The sequence below is a fragment of the Monodelphis domestica genome, chromosome 8 (assembly GCF_027887165.1).
Source record: "Monodelphis domestica isolate mMonDom1 chromosome 8, mMonDom1.pri, whole genome shotgun sequence".
Taxonomy (NCBI): domain Eukaryota; kingdom Metazoa; phylum Chordata; class Mammalia; order Didelphimorphia; family Didelphidae; genus Monodelphis; species Monodelphis domestica.
Genome location: NC_077234.1, coordinates 71,797,738 through 71,822,339, shown reverse-complemented (window position 1 = coordinate 71,822,339; position 24,602 = coordinate 71,797,738). Strand labels below are relative to the sequence as shown.

General features: G+C 44.3%; 1 protein-coding gene across 20 annotated transcripts in view; it reads right to left on the bottom strand.

The window, feature by feature from the left end:
- Positions 1-24,602, bottom strand: part of TNS1 (tensin 1) — a 338,276-nt gene that overhangs the window by 52,584 nt on the left and 261,090 nt on the right. For 19 of the 20 annotated variants that reach the window (XM_056808034.1, XM_056808035.1, XM_056808037.1 and 16 more), the window contains one exon: positions 8,572-10,146. In XM_056808034.1, coding sequence (XP_056664012.1) covers positions 8,572-10,146 — 1,575 coding nt within the window. The remainder of the gene's footprint in view (positions 1-8,571; positions 10,147-24,602) is intronic. The other variant, XM_056808046.1, reaches the window with a different exon arrangement.

Below are 24,602 nucleotides of genomic sequence, written 5' to 3'. Positions count from 1 at the left end.
AATCTGGCATCAGATACTTCCTAGCTGTGAGTCCCTGGGCAAACCAAAGCTGGACTTCAATTCCTGGCAAAACTCTAGAAAAGTACCCAAGAGGTGGTTAGGGAAAAGGAAGTCATGTTCTTGGCTTCATCAAGAACTGACGATGTTGAATGAATTCCATTTCCTCTTCTGTTAGAAGGGACACTGGACTCTACATCAGTACCTTCTACCCCAGACCTGAGACTCAGACATCCCAAACTGGGTCCTCTAGAATCCATGTTCCCTGTCCCCTAGGAAGTGAATCGCCTGATATTTAGAACTCCTGAAGCTTCATATCTCATCTAGTCCTGCACCATCTCGCTGCTGCCTATGATCTGCTACTCCCAGGCTCTGGACTTTCACTACCATGTCTCAGAAATCTCCTCATCCTGAAGCCTCACAGTAACCCTGGAATTCACACTGGAAGTATCCTCCTCCCTTCGATGTCTGATTGGATCTTTCCAGAACCCCCATTTAGGTGCCCTAATTGCATTTCTATCCTGGCACCAAGGCCAACCACTTCTCATCCCTCACCAGGTCACATTCTCGGTTTCCTCTTTCACATTTTGGCAACAGGTACCTTTGTTCCCTCCCACCCCCCAGTCCCAGCTTTTTGGCTTTTTTATATATATATATATATATATATATATATATATATATATATGTTGTCTCCTCTATTAAAATGTAGGCTCCTTAAGGGAAGGGGCTGGCTTTCTTTATATTTGGACGTCCAATGTAATGTGTGAATGTGTGGCCATCTGTACCTGCCCCCACACTTTTCATCTCCCCAGAACAAAATTCCCTTTCTTAGTCACAACAACATTTTATGTTTGTATTCCCTCTATTAAGGCTTTTTTTAAAAGCCTTACCTTTTGTCTTAGAATTGACACTAGGTATCAGTTCCAAAACAAAAGAGGAGTAAGGGCTGAACATCTGAGGTTAAGTGACTTGTCCAGGGTCACACAGCTAGGCGATGTCTGAACCCAGGACCTCCTGTCCCTAGACCTCACTCTAGCCACTGAGCCAACTAGCTGCCCCTAGTCTCTTTAAAAATATGTATATCCTCAGTTCTTAGAAGTGTCTGGAATATAATAAGTGCTTATAAATGCTTTGCACTTATAAGTGGATTCATAGAAATTTGGAAGATTTATCAACATCTCAAAAACTCTAACAAAGTCTTCAATGCTACTCTTGTAAGCTAGAAAAAGAGATTGTGGGTTACACAATAAGTTAGATGAATCCATCAGTCAGCTTTTGGCAACCACTTGGAAAGAGGTCTTCAGTGGAGGATCTCAGAGCTTGTGCTGTCCAACCGTGCTACCAATGACTCAAAGGCATGGCTGGCACACATCAGATCTACAGACTACACAAACAAGAATAGCTAACCTATTGGATGACAGATTTGTGATCCAAGAAGACTACAACAAGCTAAAATATTGGATTTAATCTAGTAAGAGGAAACAATATTAAAAGTATGGCACTTGGGTTGAAAAAAAGTCCATTTTCCCAAGGATGAAGATGATATAGCCAGATAGCATCTTCTGAAAAAAAAATAAAATAAAAAAGACCTCCAGGCTTTAGAAAACCAACAAGTTGAATATGAGTCAACAGTGTGACACAGAAACCAAAAATGTGAAATGAAAAAGTATGTTGTCCATGGCCAGGAAGGCCATAATCCAGCTTTACCTGCCCTAGTAGAGGGGAAGAATTGTGTTTGGTTCTAGATACATTTGGGCAAATACTGGTAAACCAGAGATGGTCCAAAGGAGGCCCACCAAAATAGTGAAGGACCTCAAGGCCATGCCATGTGAGAAGAAAATGATGGCACTAGAATTATGATGTGCCTAGTGAAGAGAAAGGTTACGGGCTACCTAATAGCTGAATTTCAGTATATATTACATAGAAAAAATATTGGACTTGCTCTCCTCTTGTACCCAGAAGGCAGAATTAGAAGGCAAGGGTGGACAAAAAGGCAGGTTTCTGCTTAAAATAAGGGAAATTGTCCTGATAATTCAAGCTATCACCAAATGAAATGATCTGCCGTCAGAGGTAGCAGTTTCCTCCTCCATGAACATTTTCAAGCAAAGGATGGATGTCAACTTGTCAGAGGTGTGGTTAGTACTTACTCCTTCTCCAAATTACCTTTGCATTTGCTAATGTGGGTGGGTGTTATCTCCCCAGGAGCAGGGACTGTTTCATTTGGGTCTTTGATCCCTCCTAATTGGCATTTAACAAGCATTTGTTGATTTCTATTGAGTTGAATTTGTCCATCCTCAGATCCCCAAAGCCATTTTCCTTCTCATTCTCTTTAGGCTATTTCACCACTCAGTTTACTGAGATCACCAATGGCAGCCATCACAAGTTCCCTTAACTCTCTGTCTCACCACCTCAGAGCTTCCCTTTGCCTGTACTCATTCCCTCCTCCTTGCCAAAAATCATCTTTTAACTGTGCTGGTGATCACAATCCTTCCAGGATCTAGCTTCCTCAGCTACATCCCCACACAGATATGCAGTTTGCCTCTTCCATCTCTTTCCACTCCTCTACAAACATGGCTATCCTCCTCTACCTGTAAAAAAGGGGGGGACCCCTTTCTCTTGACTTTGAAAGCCCCTCAAATGAATATTTTATTTTCTTCTCATTATCAGCCAAACTTTTCTTTTTTTAAACCCCTGCCTTCTGATGCTAAATGTCAGTTTTAAGGCACAAGACTGGTAGGGCTAGGCAACTGGCAGTGATTTGCCTAGGGTCACACAGCTAGTTAGCGAATAAAGCAAGATTTGAACCCACAATGTCCCTTCTCCAGCTCTCTATCCTCTGGGTCACCTAGCTGCCCCACAGTTACACTTCTTAAAAGAGTAGTCTACATTAGCTGTTGACTCACTCACTGCCCACTTACTCCTAGACCTTTTAAACCTGGTTTCTGTCCCATCACTTTACTGAAATACCAAGATTGCTCTCCCAAAGTTACCAAGGGGCCTCTAAGCCAAATCCAATGGCTCCTTTCATTCCCTATTTCTCCTTGGCTGTGCTGTAGCATTTCATACTGCTAACTACACCCTGTCTTCTGCAAACTCTCTTTTCCATGAATCTACCTGGGACAATGAACTATCCTGGGCCTCTTTCTTGTCTTCTGACTGTTCTTCCTTTACTTTCCTTCACAAGGTGCTCTTTCTCAGACCCTTGCCCCTACGTCTCCAGTCTTTCTCCTCCCCAATCCATCCTTATCATCTTCCTAAAGTATCATTTCAATCTGACTATGCCCCACTCAAAAATGAACATTTCCCTGCCTCCTACACAATAACACCTAAATGCTCAATATATATCCGTGTATAATATGTTCTCCCCAAAAATTATCTTATAAGTACCAGCTAGACCAAATGCTTCACTGTTCCCCCAAAGTCCCAGAATTTTCCAACCATCATGCCATTGCTCATGCTTTTCCCTCCAACTAGGATTCCTTTCTCCAATTTCTCCCCTCCATACATTTTTCTTTCTACTCTAAATTCTGTTATGCCATGGCCAGATTCCCTGTATGGCTGCAGAGGAAGTCATGGAAGTAGGAACCGCTGATGTAAGAAATTCCACTCATGCCTGGTTGGGGACCAATGAGATTTATGGCCTTAGGGGACCATAAATAGCTACCCGCTCTACACATCTTGTCCTCGAGTCAGCTGAGGAGTGAATGAGAAGGGGGACACTGTGTGCCAGCCAGATGCCCTCCCTTTCCCTCACATCTTTTCTGCCAGGCCTAAGGGGGCCAGAGGACTGAAAGGGCTGGAGATTCTTGGCCTCTGGCAAAGGAGATGGAGTGACAGTAATGGAGGATGAGGCCACATACTCAAGGGAGAACTCCCCACCATGGACTAGAAAATGTCAGCCCACACAGTAAACAATGACTAACTCCTAGAAAAGCTTGAGTTAAACCTTGAAGGTAAAGGGCCCCAGAGAAGCTTTGGTTTAAGGCTTAATTTAAGGTTAAAAAAAGAATTTCTTCACAAAAAAACATGGTACTGTAATTATTATTCCCCCATTTTACAGTGTAAAACTGAGGCACAGCGATATTAAGCAACTTGCCATGGTCACAAAGATGGAAAGCATCAGGACTAGGATTTGAGTCTGGAGCTCTCCCCTTCAAGTGCAGTGCTTTTTCCATTCTCCCACATGAAGGGACTCTCCACACTTAAAAATGGCAAGAAAAAGCCAAAAAGCAGCCAGATACCAAAATAAGGAGCTGCCAGTCTTGGAGCTATCTGGTTCCATCTACCTCCTCCCATCTAGTTTCTTAGCCTTTAGGGTTTCTTTATTTCACTGAGAGCCACCTAGAGCTGGCAGTCTCCAGGTTAAACCTCTCATCTCCCCCTACACACATAACTGTATATATTTTATGATTTGGTTTGGGGAGAGGGACACAACGTGGCATAGTGGATAGATGGCAGTGGCCTTGAGTCAGGAAGACCTTAGTTCTTTACTGCCTCAGATACTAGCTGTGTGATTCTGGCAAAGTCACATTACCCATTCTTCACATCAGTTTGTACATTCCTAAAATGGAGATAATAATAGCCCCAATCTCACTGGGCTAAAATGAAATAATATATCTAAAGCAAACCTTAAATTGCAATACAAATATTGGCTATTTTTATTCTCAAGTTAAAAGGTACCCACTCCTTGAAATGCATCAACCCCTTCCCCACAGCCAGAGAGGGAAAGACAAGGGGTGAGGAGAACAAAAGAGCCCTGCTAAAGAGAGTCTTATGCAATCTTTCATAGACTAGACCTTCATTGCCACAAAGCAATCCTTTTATTCTCTTATTGACTTTCTATCACACTCCCCATAATAGCTCTAAAAAACCTCTTCCTTTTTCCTAAAGCACTTGTCTCCATCCCCATCGCTCCTTTCTCAACAGATGACTTCACCTCCTGTTTTAGAGACAATTGCAGCCATCCATGCTAAGCTCCCACAGCTCCTCTCTTCCGTTGATCAGAACTTCTCTGTGTCCTTCTTCCATCTCTTCCTTTTCCTTGCCCAAGCTGGCTTTCTAAAGGGCTCAATATCCCATCTCATCTTAACTTCTCTAAAATCTTTCCCTTTCTCATCTGCAGCAAATTATCATCCAATGGCTAGAAGCAGGAGTCTACACTCACTGGCTCATCTTACTCACCACTCACCCCTCACACCCAACAGCCTGGCTTCCATCCCTCTCCTTCCACCATTGTTCTCTCAAAGGTAGAACCACCCTGATACTCTCTTCCTTTGGTTTCCATGGCATTGTCTCATCCTAACTCCCTAAATGATTCTTCTTGCTAGTTTTTTCTTCTTTGTCTTTCAGGTGCTTATGCACAGCTAGTCCCCTGGCCTTTTTCTCTTCTCATTCTGTTAACAAGACTTCAATTTTCATCACCTTCATCTAGAAAACTCCAGAATATAGATCTCCATCCTCAATCTTGTCCCTAAGCAAGATGGTCTCACATTTCTAATTACCTGTTAGATACATGGAGCTAGATAGCCTGCCAACATCCCTCCTACTCAACATGGCCCAAAGCGAACTCATTGTCCACTTTCAAAAATCTGTCCTTCATCCTAGTTTGTTAATAGCCCCATCAATTACCCAGAACGTTAGTGTATTCTTCCTTCTTTTTCACTGTCAAATTCAGTCATTTCCCAAGTCTTATAGATGCTTCCTCCAAAACATCTCTCCCATGGTTTAGCTTGTAAACTCATTGAGAAAAGGGGTTATTTCACTCTTTGTCTGCCCCACTTTTCACCTAACTTGAAATGGTCCCCTTGTCCATGAATTCCTAGACCACTGTTTCATCTTTTTGTGTACTTAATTATTTCCTAACATGTATTACAGTTGTCTGTATATACAGCCCTCCTTTGAGGCTTGCCCTCTTGTGTGACCTTTGAAAAACCACTTAATTTCCTTGGGCCTCAGTTTCCTCATCTGAAAAATTTGGATTAGGTGGCTTTTCAGGTTCTTCCCAGCTCTATATCTGTGATCTTAAACCCATCAGTCAAATAACTCCTTGAAGATAGAGATTAAGCTGATTTTCAATCTTTATATCCTAGCATATAACCCAGTATCTAACACATAGTAAACAATAAATAAATGGTTGTTGATTTGAATAAAACTGAACAAAATTTAATTGTCCATCTCTGGATCCCAAGGGCTATGAATACCTAGCTATAAATATCTGCTTACCCTAGAAATATAAATTTCATCACTATAGCCAGAAATACTTCTGGCTGCCCAGGATGACTGATGGTAGAGCTCTGCATACTCTGAAAATATTTTCTACTTCCATAATCAAATCTATTCCTAATCTCCCACAATTCCCCAAATAATTTTTTCCTACTTAGGGTCCAATTCTTCACTTCTTAAAATTTGGGAGATCTCCATCCTCAGTTTTCCCATCTATAAAATGAGGGTGGTGGGATTCTGTCTAATGGTTCCTTCCATCTTTGATGTCCTAGCTGCCCCAAAACAGTATATTTTAAGTCTATGTGTATCTCCCTGGAGATCTTCAAGATCAGATGCCTTTAGAGTCAGCTAGGTGGTTCAGGTGACTGAGAGTCAGGCCTACAGATGGGAGTTCCTGGGTTCAAATGTGACCTCAGACACTTCCTAGCTATGTGACCCTGGACAAGTCACTTAACCTCAATTGCCTATCCCTTACCACTTTTTTTACCTTGGGACCAATATACAGAGTTGATTCTAAGACAGAAGGAACAAGTTTTTAAAAATAAAATAAAATCCTTTTTTTTTCTTAGGTTAGGGAATCATGCTTGGAAGGAGTGAGATGGACCAGCTTGATGTGTTAGGGGTCTATGGCAAGCTCTGTGATACTGGAAAAGTCACTTAACTTCGACTGCCTAGCCCTTATCGCCCATCAACCTTAGAACACATATTTAGTGGCCATTCCAAGGCACAAGGGTAAGGGTTTATTAAAAAAGAAAAAAAAGGAATTGGTAAATTCCTATGACAGGAATGTGCCCATTATATAGAAGGGAAAAGGGAGGGTTATGATACTTCTTGGAAGTCCCACCTTCCAAAGAATTGAAAACAGGTCACTTAACTCAACAAAGAGTTCTCTGTCTATAAGAAATCTCTTCTTGGTCAAGTCCAAACAGTGAGGCCAATTCTGCATCCTCAGATGCCAAGTCCCAGAGACTGTACTGAATCCACAGAGCTGAGCTGCCTCCCTAGTTATCCTACACCCCCTCAGGCACAGAATCCCATTGGGAAGCCCTTGACACCACATCTTCCTCTATTTTCTTTGGTCATATAAAGGGAAGGGGTGTTGTCTATTCTCTCTGCAGCTGGCACAGTGACTCAGCTTCCCCATTAGGGAGTGGGAGTAAAGCAGAGGAATCTGTTTCTCTGCCCAGTCCACTCCTCTCTGAAATTTCCATGTCCCCTAATCAGCTGAGGGGCCTGGCCCAATGCCTGATCTTGCTTCAAGATTCCTCAGATCACCTCCAGATCCCCCTTAAAAATAATTACAATACGGATTCCAACCAGTGGATGCCTCAGCAAAGGGTCAAGAAGAGGAAGAATTGCAACTGCCTTATAAAAAGTGAATCATGGTTCAGTGGAAAGAATAGAGGTTTTGGAATCAGTGGGCCTTGGTTTGGATCCCAGCTCGAATACTAATTCACTGTGTGATCTTAGGCAAATTACATCACTTGGGGGGGGGGGGGGCTCAGATGCCTGCACTGTAGAATGTGGGTGGTTGGCCTAAACGATCACTGAAGTCCCTTCCAGGGATCTGGTTCTATGACTGGTCAAGCAAGTATTTTTGTGGCTTACATGGCAATTCTTCCTTATCCTACCCTAAATATTCCATATGATGATTTAGCTTTACCAGAAACTTTCTACCCCTGGCTCTGGCATCCCAATTTTTTCCTCCTTCCTCCCGGGAAATATTACCTTCCCCTGATGGAATTCGAGCACCAGGATGGTATGGGGTGAATTCTTGTACCTAGGCAGTCTATCCTGCTCCTAGTTCTGCCTCTACCCAAGAGAAAACCCAAGCTAGACAGCACAGGGCAGAAATTCCTAACCTTCCATTGTGTCAAGGACCCCTTTGGCAGTCTAGTGAAGCCTGTGGATCCTTTTTCATACTATTGATGGTTGCCTACAATCACAGCTGAAGGAAGACAAAGATGCTTTTTTTTTCATCCAAGTTCTTAGACCCCCTGAAATATTCTATGCAAGGACTGTGGATCCCAAGTGAAGAACACTCCATCTAGAGTACAAAGTCGACATTCTGAGTTGCCAACCCAAACCTCAAATAGGGGTGAAAAACTTGTACCAATTTCTTTCATACCAGCTCCCACTTCTGTCCCAGATTGCTGAAATCAGCCAGCTAAGCCCATGGAGCTGAAGTTCATCACGTAAAAGACCAGGATGTTACCTCTCCATAACCTACCCAGAATGCCTCCCAAAGGCTCCCTTTTATAACCCTCCTCTATCCAGGTCACTCAAGAACTCAAAAGGAAAAGGGAAAAGGGGAAAATTGATGGAGACAATTCAGGTTCCTTCGGTTCTTACCTGCCACCCTGTGGGCCACCAGCCCCTCTAGATTCAAGGGCTCTTCCTCAGGGGTCCGGGATGGATCTGAACCAGTCTCCTTTGGAGGGAGCTGAGGTTGAGTTGTGAGGCCAGGGAGAGTTGCTGGAGGTTGACGAGGTCCTGGAGGGCTGGAGGAAGCCAAGAAAGCAGCAGAAGTAGAAGAGACTGGACTTCTGGGCTGGTAATTCTGGCTGGGTACAGCTGAAGATGTCTGGTATTCATAAGGAGAGTAAGACCTCCCAGGAGAAGCAGAATCTGGGGAGATTTGGGGAGCTGGTTCAGCTGTTCCTAGGTGATGTCCCCTTGGGATGTAGCCAGATCTTGACTGCGCCAGAGGCTGGGACTGATGGGAGAGACCAGGGGGAGGCTGGGAGGCAAGAGGAGAAGCCCCTGGCCAGGCCCCAGGGACACTCTGTGACTTGTGCAAGGGGGAGGCAGATGAGGCAGGGTCTAGGTCAAGCATTAGCATGTTGAGCGCTTCGATAGACTGCTCGATCTCCTTCTGGGAGGCTGCCCTGGGGAACTCGGGGAGACCAGAGGTGGAAGTCTCCACAGAAGGCTGGGGGCTGGGCCCGATGGGTGTGTGGCTCTCTAGACGAGCTCTCTCTTGTTGGCGTGGAGGTGGGCAAGGTTGCTGCTGCTGCTGCTGCTGTTGCTGCTGCCAACAATTCAGACCCCGTTGCACTGCTTCTCGACTACTCCCACCACGAGCTGGCGCTTGGGGCAACTGAGGCTCAGTTTCTGGAAAGGACTGAGAGCGGAACATCCCATTGGCATCGTAACCGTAGTGGGGGTTGGTCAACGACTGCTGCCATCCCATGTGTGGGCCCTCCCGCTGGTACCCAGAGAGGCCCTCCTGGGCTGAGAACGAGGGTCGCATGGGGGCCCCACGGACTGTCTGAGTGAGGGGAGCTCGGGTTGGGGTCTCATAGGGGTAGCTGCTGCCATTAACCATCGGCTCTGCTGGGTATGGCTTGTCCAGGCCATTGGTCAGTGGAGACACAGCCTCGGGGTAGCCGCCCTCGCTGGTGTTGGTGATGCCATCCAGGGATGACAGAGTGCCCAAGCTGCCTACACTGTGCCCATCCTGGTTGGGGAGCTCATCATCCAGGATGTCTGTCTCCCTCTCAGAAGGGATCGCCCCACCATTGACGTGGACCTGGGCGGGGACAACATGGCGCCCAGACGAGGGGGCAGCGGGTCCCCCGTGTTGGCGGGACGTAGGGTGCCGGGCGTGGTACATGGGCCCTTGCTTCTCCCGGTCTAAGCCAAAGCCACTGAGCAGCCTCTCCAGCTCACGCTTCTCCTCGGGGCTCAGGGACAGAGGAGCGTTAGGAGGACCCGCCGCCTCATCGGTCTTGTCAGTCTTGGTGGAAGCAGTCGAATTCCCTGAATCGCTGCTCACCGACAGAGTGTGTTCCACGTGGTTGGGGGTGGCGGAGAGAGTTGGGCGGATGGCGTTGACCGCGCCTGTGCTGCCGTGCAAGGAGTCCTTCTTCTTCACTTTGGCGTAGAGACTCCCATCCAGGGGCCCTTGGGTGTGCCCCACCACCTCTGCGGAAGAACAAAGAGAGAGAGCAGGTCAATGGAGTGTGTGTCCTATTTCTGTTCCATCGCCCCGGACACAAGAGGGCCAAGAGCTCTCGTGAGCCAAGCACGGCCATGAAGCCTTCGACTTCCTGCCAGGAGAGGGAATCGGGAGGCGGAGATGCTGGGGGAAGAGGAGGAGAAGCCGCCTCCCTCAACCTGCATCAAAGACTCCTCACATCAAAGCAGCCCGAAGCACAGGTCAAGGCATCAGCCGCCAAATGGGCAGTTCCAAAGGCAGATTCCTTGTGCCCTTCTCGCCGTTACTCGCCCAACACCTGCTAGGAGCCACAGGCTTTCACTGCCAGAAATAAGGCCTTCAGGCACGGAGGCACAAAGGACACTCGCTTAAAGGCACACTAAAATATCAAGGACTGATACAGGAGCCTTTCTTTGAAAGCACATTTGGTGAGCATGTGCAGGAGAGCAGGGGGAGAAGGAGGAAGAAAGGAGACAAGGGGTGGGAGGATGGAGAAAGAGGGGAGAAGAGAAGGAAGGGGAGGAAAGAGGAGTTTAAAAAAATCCACAAATCCAGTCGAAGCTGATCCACAGAGACTCGTGGAAAACAGGAAGACAAAAGAATTGAACGGAAGCCACATTCTCATTAGGGACCCATTAAAGGTCAGCCAAAACCTTGGGTCAGCCTCAGTCCTGCTCCAAGCCTTCCAAAGGTCTTCTGGACAGAGGCTGGCTTAGAGAAGATCAGACTGCTCACAGGTTAGGGGCACAGGTCCATAATCCGCCTCACCCCCACCCCCCACCAGCATCTGTTGGTCAGTGAGAATTAGGAGGGCCATGGAAGGCCTCTGAAGTTGGGGGCGAAAAAGAGATGACTGAGCAAAGGCAGCAGGAAATGCTCAGACCAGCCCCACTGCAGGAATCACAGTGTAAGGAGGGGACCAACCCAGCTTCAAGGCTGGTGGTTGGCTGCTCTAGGGGCTCTGGGTGGCTCTGGGACTGCTCCCAGATTTGCTCAGTCTACACTCCTAGGAGCAACACTTTCTCTGGAAGGAAAAAGTGAGTTCTAAGGGGCTTGGGGCCAGCCCTCTGACTCAGGGACTAAGAACTTTCCCCGCCCGCCCAAAGGAACTTGGTGACTTCACACTACAACCAGCCCTGCCCCCTACCACTTCCATCCCTCCCATATGCATGTACTCTATCCCCACCACCCCAAAACTCCCACCCTAGGTCCCCAGCTGGCAAATGAAGAAAGGGTCCCTCCCAAACCTCAATCCAGACATCAGCCTCTTTCTTTCTGCTCATCTGTCTCTGTCTCTTCTTTTCCCTCTTCCTCCTCTGCCTGTCTCTCTCTCCTACTCTCTCTTTTTCCTCCCATGCCTTTATCTCTCTCAGCCTTTCTCCCTTTTCCCCTGCTCTATCATTTTGTCTCTCTTCCTCCTTTCTTCTCTTCCCTTTCCCCCCTTACTCTGTCTCACCCTTCCTCCTTCCCTCTCTCCTTTCCCCCTGCTCTATCATTTTGTCTCTCTCCCTCCTTTCTTCTCTTCCCTTTCTCTCTCTCCTTTCCCCCCTTACTCTCTCACCCTTCCTCCTTCCCTCTCACCTCTCCCCCTGCTCTCTCATTCTGTCTCTCTCCCTCCTTTCTTCTCCTCCCTTTTCTCTTTCCTTTCCTCCCTTGCTCTCTGTCTCACCCTTTCACTCACTCTGTTTCTTTTTCTTTGTCTTTGTCTTACACACACCCATAACCCAGACATGAGACATATAACCTAACAATAAGAAGCATTCCAGAACACATCCACATACAGACAGCAGACATTCAAACAAACATTCACGGTAAAATCCAAATACCCAAACATGCACGCATACCCAGACTTGTATACCCAGCCTAGAAGATGCAAGATGATTCCATGGAAAGAATGGTAGACTAGCAAGCCCTGGGTTCAAATCCTGGATCTATCACTTACTCTCAGAGTAAAGTCTAATCCCTTCTCTAGGTCCAAATTTCTTCATCTCTAAAATGAAGGGTTTGAAGATGACTTTGGAGTTCCCTCTAGCTCTAGATCTGTGAGCCTATGTATGGGTGTAGGAAGTTATCTTGTAGGAAGGTGTCTAAAGTGAGGATAGCCATCAGTTTCCAATAAGAAACCCTCCAATGTGAAAATCTCTATGATAGAGACCCCAAAGTACAGGAGATGCAAACATGCTCAGCCCAGAACACAACCTGACCCACAGGTCACAAGTACGGTCCCTAAATACACATACTCTCACATATACCCTTACAGGAACTCATACTCTCACAGCCAAAACCAAGTGATCAGGCAACCACAAAACACACACACATATGCACACACACACACACATGCACTCACACTCACACAACCCAAACCAAGTGATCAGGCAACCACAAAACACACACTCACACTCACACAATCAAAACCAAGTGATCAGGCAACCACAAAACTCTCTCTCCTCCCTCCCTCCTTCCCTCCCTCCCTCTCTCCCACCTTCCCTCTCTCTCTCTCTCTCTCTCTCTCTCTCTCTCTCTCTCTCTCTCTCTCTCTCTCTCTCTCTCTCTCTCTCTCTCTCTCTCTCTCTCTCTCTCTCTCTCTCTCCCCCTGCCAAAACCAAATGATTATTCAACCACAAAACAGAAACATCCTAAAACATACACATGCCACCAGCCAACCAAAGTGTGTCACTAGAGATAATACACAGTACAGTGAAAAAGGACACAGAGGCTAACCAGTCCCAAGCATCCATATCCACCCACACACAAAGGCACACACAAGCAAACCCTTTGAGCACACAGGGACCTCGTACCTCAGTCATTCGATCATGTCCACCACCATAGCCTGTCTTCCAAGTGACTGATGCCAGGCTCTGAGAAGCCACTTCCTTTATGTCACCCTCCCTCTGCCCCAGAGGCCACATCCCAACATCCCACTCTCTTTGGAGTTTTCCTAACATTCACTGCTCTGGGGAACCTCCCAGCAACAGGCTGGCCAATAAACCTTCATTAAGTGCCTACTATGTGTTGAGCATTGTGCTAGTCTAACCAGCCCCCAAGGTGTTCCCTGACCATGGGTCCCCTTTGAATTTGCTTCCACATACCCTGTAGACATGGGAAGAGCTAACACAATCTGTGCTGGCATCTCACATCTGGAAGGAGCATTGCCTTTGGAGGCAAAGAATCTTGGTTCACATCCCACCTCTGACACTACCTACATGACCTTTTATGATCAATTTATCTCCCTATGCCTTAGTTTCCTCAATGAGGGGACTGGACTAGATGGTCCCTGAGGTCTCTTTCATCTCTGGATCTATGATCCTAGGCCCTTTCTGAGCCCAAATCTGCCCACTGGCACTTCCAATCATTCCTCCTAGTTCCTCTCTCTTCATGTGAAATCCCTCAAATATCTAAAGAGACACAACACAGACACAAACACACACACACACACACACACACACACACCCATACCCCTTCTCTCTCCTAGGTTAAACATCTCTAGTTCTTCAAGTGACCTCTTACTAGCCTGACCAACCTCTTCTAGAAGCTGTCCACATCTTATAATCTAATAACCAGGAGATAGACAGACAGACAGACAGAGATTTATGTATAAAAATTTGTATATAAAATTTCTTTACATGTAAATATTTATATAAATGTTTATATTTATTTACATATAAATATTTGTGTTATATATTTTATATATTATATATAATGATTTGTTTATTATACATATATATAACAACACATGAAAAAGTAATACAAAGCAAAATGCAGTAAAAATTACAGAGGATGTATAAGATTAGAAATCATTTCCCCCATGAAGGAACTAAGACATTTATAAAAGAACAAGTCACTGGTACTTCTACTATTTTTGTTCTGTTGTTTCAGTCATGTCCAACTCTTCATGACACCATTTGTCATGGCCAAAATACTGCAGTGGTTGGTCATTTCCTTCTCCAGATTATTTTATATATGAGGAAATTGAGGCAAACAGGGTTAAGTGACTTGCTCAAGATCACACAGCTATTAAGTGAGTCTTATGATACCTTATGAGTCTTCCTGACACCAAGCCTAAAGCTCTATTCATGGTGCCACCCAGGTGCTCTACTTACTATAGCCCTTATCAACCTAGAAGGCAGCAGGGTACAGCAGAACGAACATTGGTTCTGGGGTCCAAGAATCTAGATTCAAATTCCACCTCTGAGGACTTCTACTGTGTGACCTTGGACAAGTCATACCGCTTCCAAAAGCCTTTATTTCTCATCTATAAAGTGAGAGGAGAGGGAATGGCCCCTACTGACCCTTCTAAGGCTCTAGATTCATGACCTTATCCCTAATAGGTTCTGAAATCAAAATCTTTAGTAACCAACAAGAGGAAGGATAGGTTGAAGCAAGAGAGAACCCAACTCTTCCAACCAGGTCATAGTTTCCAAACAAAACAGAAGAGAACCTAGAAGCAATATGTTTCTGGCTTATTTGTCAAAGAGGACAGAAGAAGGGGCCCCCAAGTATGACCCTATCCCTTAGTCTCCTTCTTGAAATGATTATATATAGAAGGTAGTTTTCCCTCTCTTTTATCCCAGTTACTAGCACTAGAAATGGTAGTGCTCCCAATGAGTTGGGAAGAGGCCAGAACTCATGGGCTGGGCATTTTGAAAATAGTTGTTCTAGCTCTACCATCGACACAGCAAGGTACTAGTCAGGTTTTGTTTTGTTTTTCTTCTGTAGCCAGTGACATGACACTGGGATGGGGGAGTGTTCAAACCTCTTCCCCATATATAAGTGCTTCAGGAGGGAAGATTGCTTCTACAACTAAATTATAATTCAATCAAATTAAAACCAATTGGTATCTGAAATAATCTGAATCTTCCTTCTTCCTAGAAAATTAGTTACTCCTAAGTAGTGGGGGAATAAAATCATATGTATTAAAGGTCTGACAGACCCAAGATCCCTTCTCAAGGCAGGAAACTCTTCCTTAATAGTCTTAGTAGACAGTCATACTCTTACTTTACTGAGAAAATGGAGGGGGAAGTTCATAGGAACTCCCTCTACATCTCAAGACCCTTTCACATCTCCCACATGTATATACACTCTCCTCTTTCTCAGTCTTTAACAATTAGGTGACCCTGTTTTTTGTCACAAACCCACCTACATGGAAGAGGATCCCATCACCTTGCATCTTCTCCAGCAGACTGTTTCCTCAGTCATCCCATTTCTTTCTCTAATCTTCTAATTCTCTACTGGTTTCTTCCCTACTCCTTTCAAACATATGTAAATCAAGCTCAAGACTCACCATTTCAACTTCACCACACATCTACACCCAATAAAATCCAATGTTTCCCTGTTGCCTCCACTAGAGGCTTATATATTTAGAGGTAAGGCACAGAGTCAACTCCCTCATTTTACAAATGAAGAGACTGAGGCATAGAGAGATTAAGAGACTTAAAAGTAAATAAAAAGTCTTCTCTTTAGCATTAAAGCCCTTCACAACCTGGCCCCATTTTACCCAGCCAATGGTCTCACTCTTGACTCTGTGATCCAGTCAAGCTGGCCTTCTTTCTGTGTGTGTGTATGTGTGTGTGTGTGTGTGTGTGTGTGTGTGTGTGTGTGTGTGTGTGTGTGTGTTTCACAGAGGGCACTCTCTTCTCCATGTCTTTGCAATGATCATGCCTCATGTGTGGAATTCACTCCCTTCTCATCTTTCCCCCATTGAATCCTTCCCTTCCTTCTAGGAGCTCTTGAAGCACCATCCACATCAAGCTGACCCTCTCCAATTGCTGATGCCAAGCTCTTCTTCCTTCCCCAATCACCACATACTTACTTTGTATTCATTCTCTATATAGCTACATTGTGTGTGTGCCAGTTATCTCTAAGAGTGAGTATTATGTCCTCCTTGAGGGAAGAGATTATTTCATTCTTTGTACATTTATCCTCATATTTAAAACTGCCTGGCACATAGTAGGACCTTAAAAAATTCTGGTCCATTGATCCAGCCTCTGGTTTGACCCTCGTCACTTCTTGTAGCAGAGATTTCACAATGATAATTGTTCCAAAGTTCTTCCTGGTAAAGAGGCAAAATCTACCTCCCCACAATTTTAGCCCTAAGCTTCCTCCTAGTTTAATACTATTGATTTAAACAAAGTCTGCTTGCCTTCCTTCAATCACTGTGACAGTTATAATATCCCTTCTGTTTCTCTTTTTAAAAAAATTTAATGATGTATTTTGTTTTAATATCACAATCATTTATGAATATTCCCCCACCTTCCCCTCTACATAATGATCCTTCCCTTCTAACAAAGAAAAACAGTCCAGCAAAACAAGGCAAAATGACAGACAGTTCCTTCCACGTCTCCAAGGAATGAGGGAAATAGATATCCTCATCTCTTCACCCTGAACCAAGATAAGCTAGGATGTTGGTCCTTGCTTTTCCAGTTTTCACCAGCACTTCTCATAAGATGAGGTCTCCAAAACCCTCACCAGCCTGGTCACTGTCCTCTGGACAAACTCTAGGCTGTCAACGTCCCTCTCAGAAAATTCATTCATTTACTCCAACTACTTCAACTGATAACTCATTCCAAAGTTCTTTTGGGCTATTTGGGCAATAGAGCTGAGAATGTAACTCAAAAAAATCCAATCTCCTTTTTTTTCTTTTCTTTAAAATCTTTACCTTCTGCCTTAGAATAGACACTATGTATTGGTTCCAAGAAAAAAGAATGTAGTATGGGCTAGATACTGGAGGTTGTGAATCTTGAAATTTCTCAGGCTTGTAAACTTACATGGGACTATTCCCCATTTTAAACAGTGAAGCTACTTATCTAAAATGTGAGAACTCTACTTGGATCAGAAATGGGAGGACCTCTACTCCACCCTACTTAGGACTGCTTTAGGGGAGAAAACTCCTTGCTGAACAATGAGAATGCTTACACCCATACTTAAGCCATGCCTATTTTTAGAATTAATAAAATAGGGTGCTAAGTACCTATAAAGGTCAGGCAACTTGTGAACTTACAAGGAGCAAGGAGGTGAAAACTTACTCAGAGCTTTCCTGATGTGAATTACTCAGAAGTTTTAGTCTACCCAGAAAAGGTGAGAGCAAGATGTGAATTAAGAAGGTGATAACAAAACGTGAATTCAGAATGAGCTGTCCTTTGGAAAACATCTACTGTGATTGGTAGATGGAAGAACTTAGGGGAGGTGACATAGGAGAAAACCCCCTATATAAGAAAAGGAGAGCCAGTTGACAAGAAGAGGGGGTCTCTGGCTGGAACTCCCTTGAGGAGGACTCTGGCTGGGACAGTCTCTGGCTGAAGCTCCCTTGAGGAGGACTCTGGCTGGATCAGTTCTCCAAGGAGTCTCTTGGGAGAGGCTCTTGAAGACAGTCAGAAGAATCCCTCTCTGAAGAAGGATGGCTGGCTGAACTGGTGTCTATATTCTTGCTTGGACAGATCTTGTGGTGAGTGATTAAGGACTGACTGATCTTTCTCTTAAGGGCTTAGGCCTGAGTTGGCCAGGGGTGCCCTGGCCAGCCTATCCTTTTCTCATTATTTCCCTTTTCTCTCTTTCTCTTTTTCTTTAATTCCTCATTGTATTATTAATTAAAATCTCTATAAAACCCAGTTGACTTGGGTATATTTCATAATTGGGAATATTTTCCCTGGCGACCACCTTATATTTGATTTAAAACAAGACACTGTAGTGAAAACATATTTTCTGCAGTCACAATTTACTCACCCACTCTTATATCTACTACAATTTATATCTTCCACTCTTTTACTCACTACAGTTTATGACCTCAACCATTTTAATTATTACAGTTTATGGCATCAACTCTTTTAAATGCCACAAGGTTAAGTGACTTGCCCAGGGGTCACATAGCTAGGAAGTATCTGGGGTCACATTTGAACCTAGGACCTCCCATCTCTAGGCCTGGCTCTCTATCCATTGAGCCACCTAGCTGAAACCTAGCTGCCTCCTACCCCTCATTTTGAAAAGCTTCCTCTATGACAAATAGCTTAATGGTCCAGAGCATCAGACCAGATCATCATCAGAAAGCCTCCCTTTTTCCTTCCCCTCTGAATTCTTAAACAGTCTATAAGAAACTATCTCTAGAACAAGGGGGTGGGAGGAATAAATCCATACCCCAGTCCCATTTCCATCTCCCACTTATCTCTAGGGAATCTGAACAATTTGCCATATCCCTCCCTTCTTTCCTTCTATCAGACCTCCATAAGGCTAGTCTATCTATAAGATCTATAGTTCCATCCAAGCCTAATTCTTCCAGTTAGATTTAAAAGGAGCAGAGTCCCATCCCATCCCCAAATCCCACCCTACCCCTTCCACCACGACCACTTTAAGAGCTATTTGCAACAACTACAAGAAGCCAGAAAAATATGCTGGTCTTACATGAAGGGAGAACGGAAGAGATGGGATAAAAGAAAGTGAGGAAGAAAGAGGAAGATATGGGGGGTGGGGGGGGTGGAAGGAGGGAAGGGAAAGACAAGGAAAGAAAAAGAGCCCGTAATAGAGCATGAAGGAACTTAAATTAACCTACAAGCAGATTAATCTCGGAATCATTCACTATGCCAATAGTGAAAGTACCTAGGGCATAGTAAGCTTGATAACGACTTGCTGGATAACTAACCACAGAAAAAATAACCCAAGAGAACAAGAAGTAGGGAATACTCTTTCTTGAGGGCAATACTACTATTTTGTCTTTTTTTTTCCTTTTTACTCCTTACCTTCTGTCTTAGAATCATTTAGAAATTACTGGATACTCTGTGGAGTCTCCGTGGTGATAAGGAGATCTCAGAATAGCAGAAAACAACCTCCCCTGCCCCATCTGTCTAGGCTGGCTGGTTGGAGGCAGAGAATCCCACACTACAACCTGAAATTTTTAATATAGAGAGTTCATTATCTTTGGGAGTTAGGAAGGAAGTGAAGCAGAAGGAAGGCTATTTTACAGGACAAAATAGGGTGCTCAACCTGGTTATTAGCCTTTTGTTCAGGCCCACCCTACCAGCTGGAGGACAAGTCGGGGGAAAAAGTTCAAGAATTTAGGTCCTTAGTCCAGGCTGCTGCTTCTGATTCTTCTATTCTATTTCCTATAGATTGCTCTCTCCTGGAGTTCAGTTCAATTCAAAGCATTTATTAAGGTCATACTCCAGGCTTGGCACTATGCCAGGTGTTGTAATTACAAAGAAAAAAGAGAGAGACAGCGAGGTAGCTCAGTGGATAGAGCATCAGGCTTGGAGTTGGGAGGTCCCAGAATTAAATATGGTCACTTCCCAGCTGTGTGACCCTGGGCAAGTCACCTAACCCCCACTGCCTAGCCCTTACTGCCCTTCTGCCTTGGAACTAATACTTAGTATTGATTCTAAGATGGAATTTAAGGGATTGTTTTCTTGGGGGGGAGGGGGGTAAAAGTAATATAAGGAGAGCTGGCCAATGTCACACAGACCCAGAGGAGAATAAACAGCACTGGATAACATGTCCCAGAAATGCCAATTATCATCAGAAAGAGAATTTTAATTGGGATTTACTAATCATCAAATCAGAATTTGAGGGCTGGTAGAGCCTTCCAGAAGTCACACGGTATCTTCCCATTGCCCTAAGCGGTAAGGCTTCCTGCTCAGCCCAGACTGGCTGGGGTCCCTAACCTGTGGAAAGATCGCCAAAGCAGCTGGAGGCTCCGAAACCTACCCAGTCACCACGCGTGCCAGGTATGACTGAGGAGGGAGAGGCTCTGTCCACCACCATGTTTGGAGTGGAAACTGGGGGCTCCCTGAAATGTAACTAACGATTACACTGTGGATAACACACCAGTCTCACGTCACACAACAGTGAGGTTAACCTCATCAGGAATGCTGCTTCCGAGACACTGACCCAGGGGTGAAGTGTTCCTCTGACAAAATCTCTGGCCAGTTTATGGATGACCTGATCTGCAGAGGCTCCCTGCCACCAGCCATGGAGAGCACCAGAATCTCATGTATCAGGCCAGAATGACCAAGAATAAAAAGGTGTCAATCCTAGATATTATAAATCAATTCAGGGGGCAGCTGGGTGGCTCAGTGGATTGGGAGTCAGGCTTAGAGATGGGAGGTTCAGGGTTCAAATCTGACCTCAGACACTTCCCAGCTGTGTTACCCTGGGCAAGTCACTTAACCCCCATTGCCTAGCCCTTACCACTCTTCTGCCTTGGAGCCAATATATAGTATTGATTCTAAGATGGAAGGTAAAGGTTTAACAGGGAAAAAAAATCACTTCAACAAATATTTACTAAGTTCCTACTTTGAGCAAAGCCCTGCACTAGGAGTGAAGATAGAAAAGCAAAACAGAACAGTATCTGCCCTCGGAGAGCATCCATTCAATCCTGGCTCTCCGGAAAAGGCTGTTTCTCCTTTCAATTGAAATATCTCTACTTTCAAAGACTCTTACCTGATATTGTACTATAGTAGGGGAGGGGGTAGATAAACAGAGATGATTAATAATAATAATAATAATATACATTTATATAGGGCTTACTTTGTACCAGGGACCATGCTAAACATTTTCCAATTATTCTTATTCGATTCTAACAGTAACGCTTTAAGGTAGGTGCTATTATTATCTATTACTATCCCCACTTTACGGATGAAGAAATTGATGCAAAGAAAGGTTAAGTGACTTGCCCAGCTATTAAGTGTATGGGATGAATTTGAACTCAGGTCTTCCTGACTCCATGCTCAGTGCTATATCCACTGTGCCACCTAGGGATAGGGAGGGAAGGAGGGAAGGAGGGAAGGAGGGAAGGAAGGAAGGAAGGAAGGAAGGAAGGAAGGAAGGAAGGAAGGAAGGAAGGAAGGAAGGAAGGAAGGAAGGAAGGAAGGAAGGAAGGAAGGAAGGAAGGAAGGAAGGAAGGAAGGAAGGAAGGAAGGAAGGAAGGAAGGAAGGAAGGAAGGAAGGAAGGAAGGAAGGAAGGAAGTACATGAGAGAGAAACAGAGGGAGAGAAAGCAAGCCTTAGAATCAGGATCATTAAAAATTACTTCTACATGTAATTGGGCGGGAGGGGAAGAATCAAGATCACAGGATCATTGGACTATAGACTTAAAACTAGAAAGACCCTTGAAGATCATTGAATCTAAGACTTCTCATTTTACAGGGGAGGAAACTGAGGCCCAATGTCCCAGTAGTTTAAGTGACTCTGATGATCCAGATTCAAATTCTGCCTCTGATTCATACTGATTATATGATCCCAACAAGTGCCCTAACTTCTCAATATCCCAGGCAGCTCTAAAACTCCAGGTTATAGAACAGCTGCCAATAGGTATTGGTAAAGGGAATTTCTCCATTAAGAAATCTTTATGCTGATTTAATCACAGGTCTGGACATCCATACAAAAATGTATATAGAGAGATAAATACAGATAGGTAAAACATACAAGTTATACAAGGTGTCCCAAAAGTTTTCATGAAGTTCCAAGTTATCAAAGCTTTTAGAATGCCCTGTATATATATTTGCATACACATACATACATACACATTTTAAAATGTAAAGCTGAATCATTCTTGGAGGTTGAAACACTAAACTGATTAGGACTCTTGGATTTAACCAATCCTTACCCAGGGACTCAATATGAAAAGATTTCTGGTTATATCATAAGGATTGAGAACTAAAATTGGCCTCAGCAATCAGCTTCTCCAATCATTTCATTTCACAGATGAAGAAACTGGAGCCAAGATCAAGAGGCAATGAGGTATGTAGTGGTAAGAACTCTGGATCTGAGTTCAAATCCTGACTCCCCCATTTAGCACCCCATACTTCCTTGAGAGATCAGTTTCCTCCCCTGTAAAATGAGAGGATCGGCCTGAATTGTTTCTTCCAGGTCTAAATTCTATGATGCTGTGTGACATGACTTCTCCAAGGTCACACTGATAGTAAGTTGTAGTTGGGATTTGAACCCATGTCCACTGATCATAAAAACAGTCCTCCATCTATTCTACAACCACTCTGACCCACAAGAAGAATGTCCAAACAATATGTAAGGATAGATCCCAAAATGAATAATTGTGGGAGATGGTAGAATCTGTTTTCTCAATGATCTCAGCCTCAAAGAGACCCTCGTCAGTCTGGGCTGGCCAGCTTTATTTATGGAATGATTTATTGGGTTCTTAGCATTGAGTCCTCCAGGATAAAAACTCTTCTGGGCAAAAATCAGATAGAATAACAATTCATTAAAATATATTACTCCGAGCCAGGAATATCGAACTAATCTATGGTAAAATCAATTCAAATGATGATATGAAAGGGCACCCGCCCTGCCAGCAGGCAGTGCAAGGACCAGCTGGGACACCCAACAGATAGGAAGTTCAAGAGTCAGGAAGTCAGCTGTGGAATGTGCCCTAGTCCCCTGGAAATAGTCTGGGAACATTGAGCAGAAGGAGCATTACGTAAATAGCCCTGAACTGAGAATCAAGACATCTGAGGTCTAGACCTGATTTGCCTCTAATTCACTTCTCTAAGGCTCAGATTCCTCCTCAATAGAGTGAAAAAGTTGGGCTAGAGATGCTAGCTCAGATATTCTTTAGATCTAAAGTGACTTAGGAGACATGGGATTAACACTAGGCCATAAACAATTAAGTTATCCATGAATCATGTACAAGACCCTAACTGGCATTCATATGGAAAAAAAAATGCAGAGTTCTGACTCTACACTCTCAAATCCCTTTGGCCATTGTATATCTAAATAGAAGAAAGGGTGATTTAGTGAAGTCAAAGGATCTGCTTTCAAAAATTGGCTCTGCCATATTTGTTTGCCCTTGGATAAGTCTATTTTAACTTCTCTGGACCTTAATGGCTTCCTCCATGAAATGAGGGCTTTTGACTCACTTTGAGACTCTAAATCTATGATCCTATGATCCACAGATGGAAGGTTGACCAAGGTCAGTCCCAGGCACCCATCCATATGGAGAAACAGTGACTGGGATTTTTGTAAGAGAAGGGTTTTCCATTTCTGCAGGAGAGACAAGACAGGAAAGGCACTCCCACCTACACCCACCGCACCTACTCCCCAAACAGCCAGTCATTGATCACCTGAGACTCTCAGAACAGTAGTGTGGCTCATGGGAAGAGAACAACTTCAAACCTCAGTGGGAAGAAATGAGCACATTCTCTCTCAAGTGAGGAAGCTAACCCAAGACTGAGACCACACCCTTCCTCACATTGCTTTTGCCAGTCAACACAGGGATGAGGAAATTTCACGAGGCAGGGCGGGCACACTCCAAGGATGCCAAGCCACTGGCCAGGCTTTCTAGAAGCTGCCAGCATCTGTGCTCCCTCCTAGTACACCCTCGTGAAAAGCAGACAAAGTACATGCTACCATACAGACCACCAGACAAATGCCCAATTGCTTTAAAATAACAGTCAGCATTTATTTGGCACCTACTATGTGACAGGCACTGTGCTAAACCCTTTGCAAATATTAACTCATTTGATCCTCACAATTCTGAGAAGTGGGTACGATTATTATCCCCATTTTACAACTGAGGAAACTGAGGTACAACAGAGGTTTAGTGACTTGCAAAGAAGGTCACCTATCTTGTAAGTATCTGAGGCTGAATTTGAATTCTGGTCTTCCTAACTCCAGGTTCAATGCTCTATTCATTGAGCCATAAGTTTTTTCCATTTTCAGCTGCTCTGAGAGACATAGCTCCCTGGAATAAGGTGACAATAGTCCCTCTGTTCTCTGACCTGGAGTAGTGTGTTCAGTTCTGGGTGCCACAGTTTAGGAAGGATGTTGTTAAACAATGGTGTATCCAGAGTAACACAGACAGAATGGTGAAGGACCTTGAGTCCTCATCATAGAAGGGCTGGTTGTCATAGGAAATGGGAATATTAAACCTATAGAAGCCAGGGGACAGAGCAGCTATGTTCAAGAGATGAAGGGTCATTATGTGTTCTGTTTGGCTCCAAAGGACAGAGGCAGAAGCACAGGGTGGAGATGAAGCAAATTTAAGTATGATGTCAGGAAATCCTTTCTAAGAATTAGAGCTATCCAAAAGGGGAAAGGACTTTCAAGAGGTAGTGAGTTCCCCTTTCATGGTGGTCTGCCACAAGGGCATGAATGACTGCTTGTCAGTCTGGGCCAGTGTGACAGCAGCAAGTAGTTTCTCTTAGCATCCCCCCCATCTTGGATGTATTGATGTCTCTATGACCATATCTACACTACATCAAGGCTAAATTAAGCCCATCCTTGCCTTTTCACCCTGGGTGATTCTTGCCTGTGATTCTCCATTCCTTCATCCTTCAAAAAGGATCTACCTTTAAGAAGAGGAATTTTCCATTCAGCTTTTAATTAAACAGATCCAAGAGAAAAATCGCTTTGCTTAATATCATCTAATACAATCTATATTACCAGGAAAAAATTAAAAAGAACCGTCATTAAAACATGCCTAAGAAGTGGTCATCCCCAACCTCCAA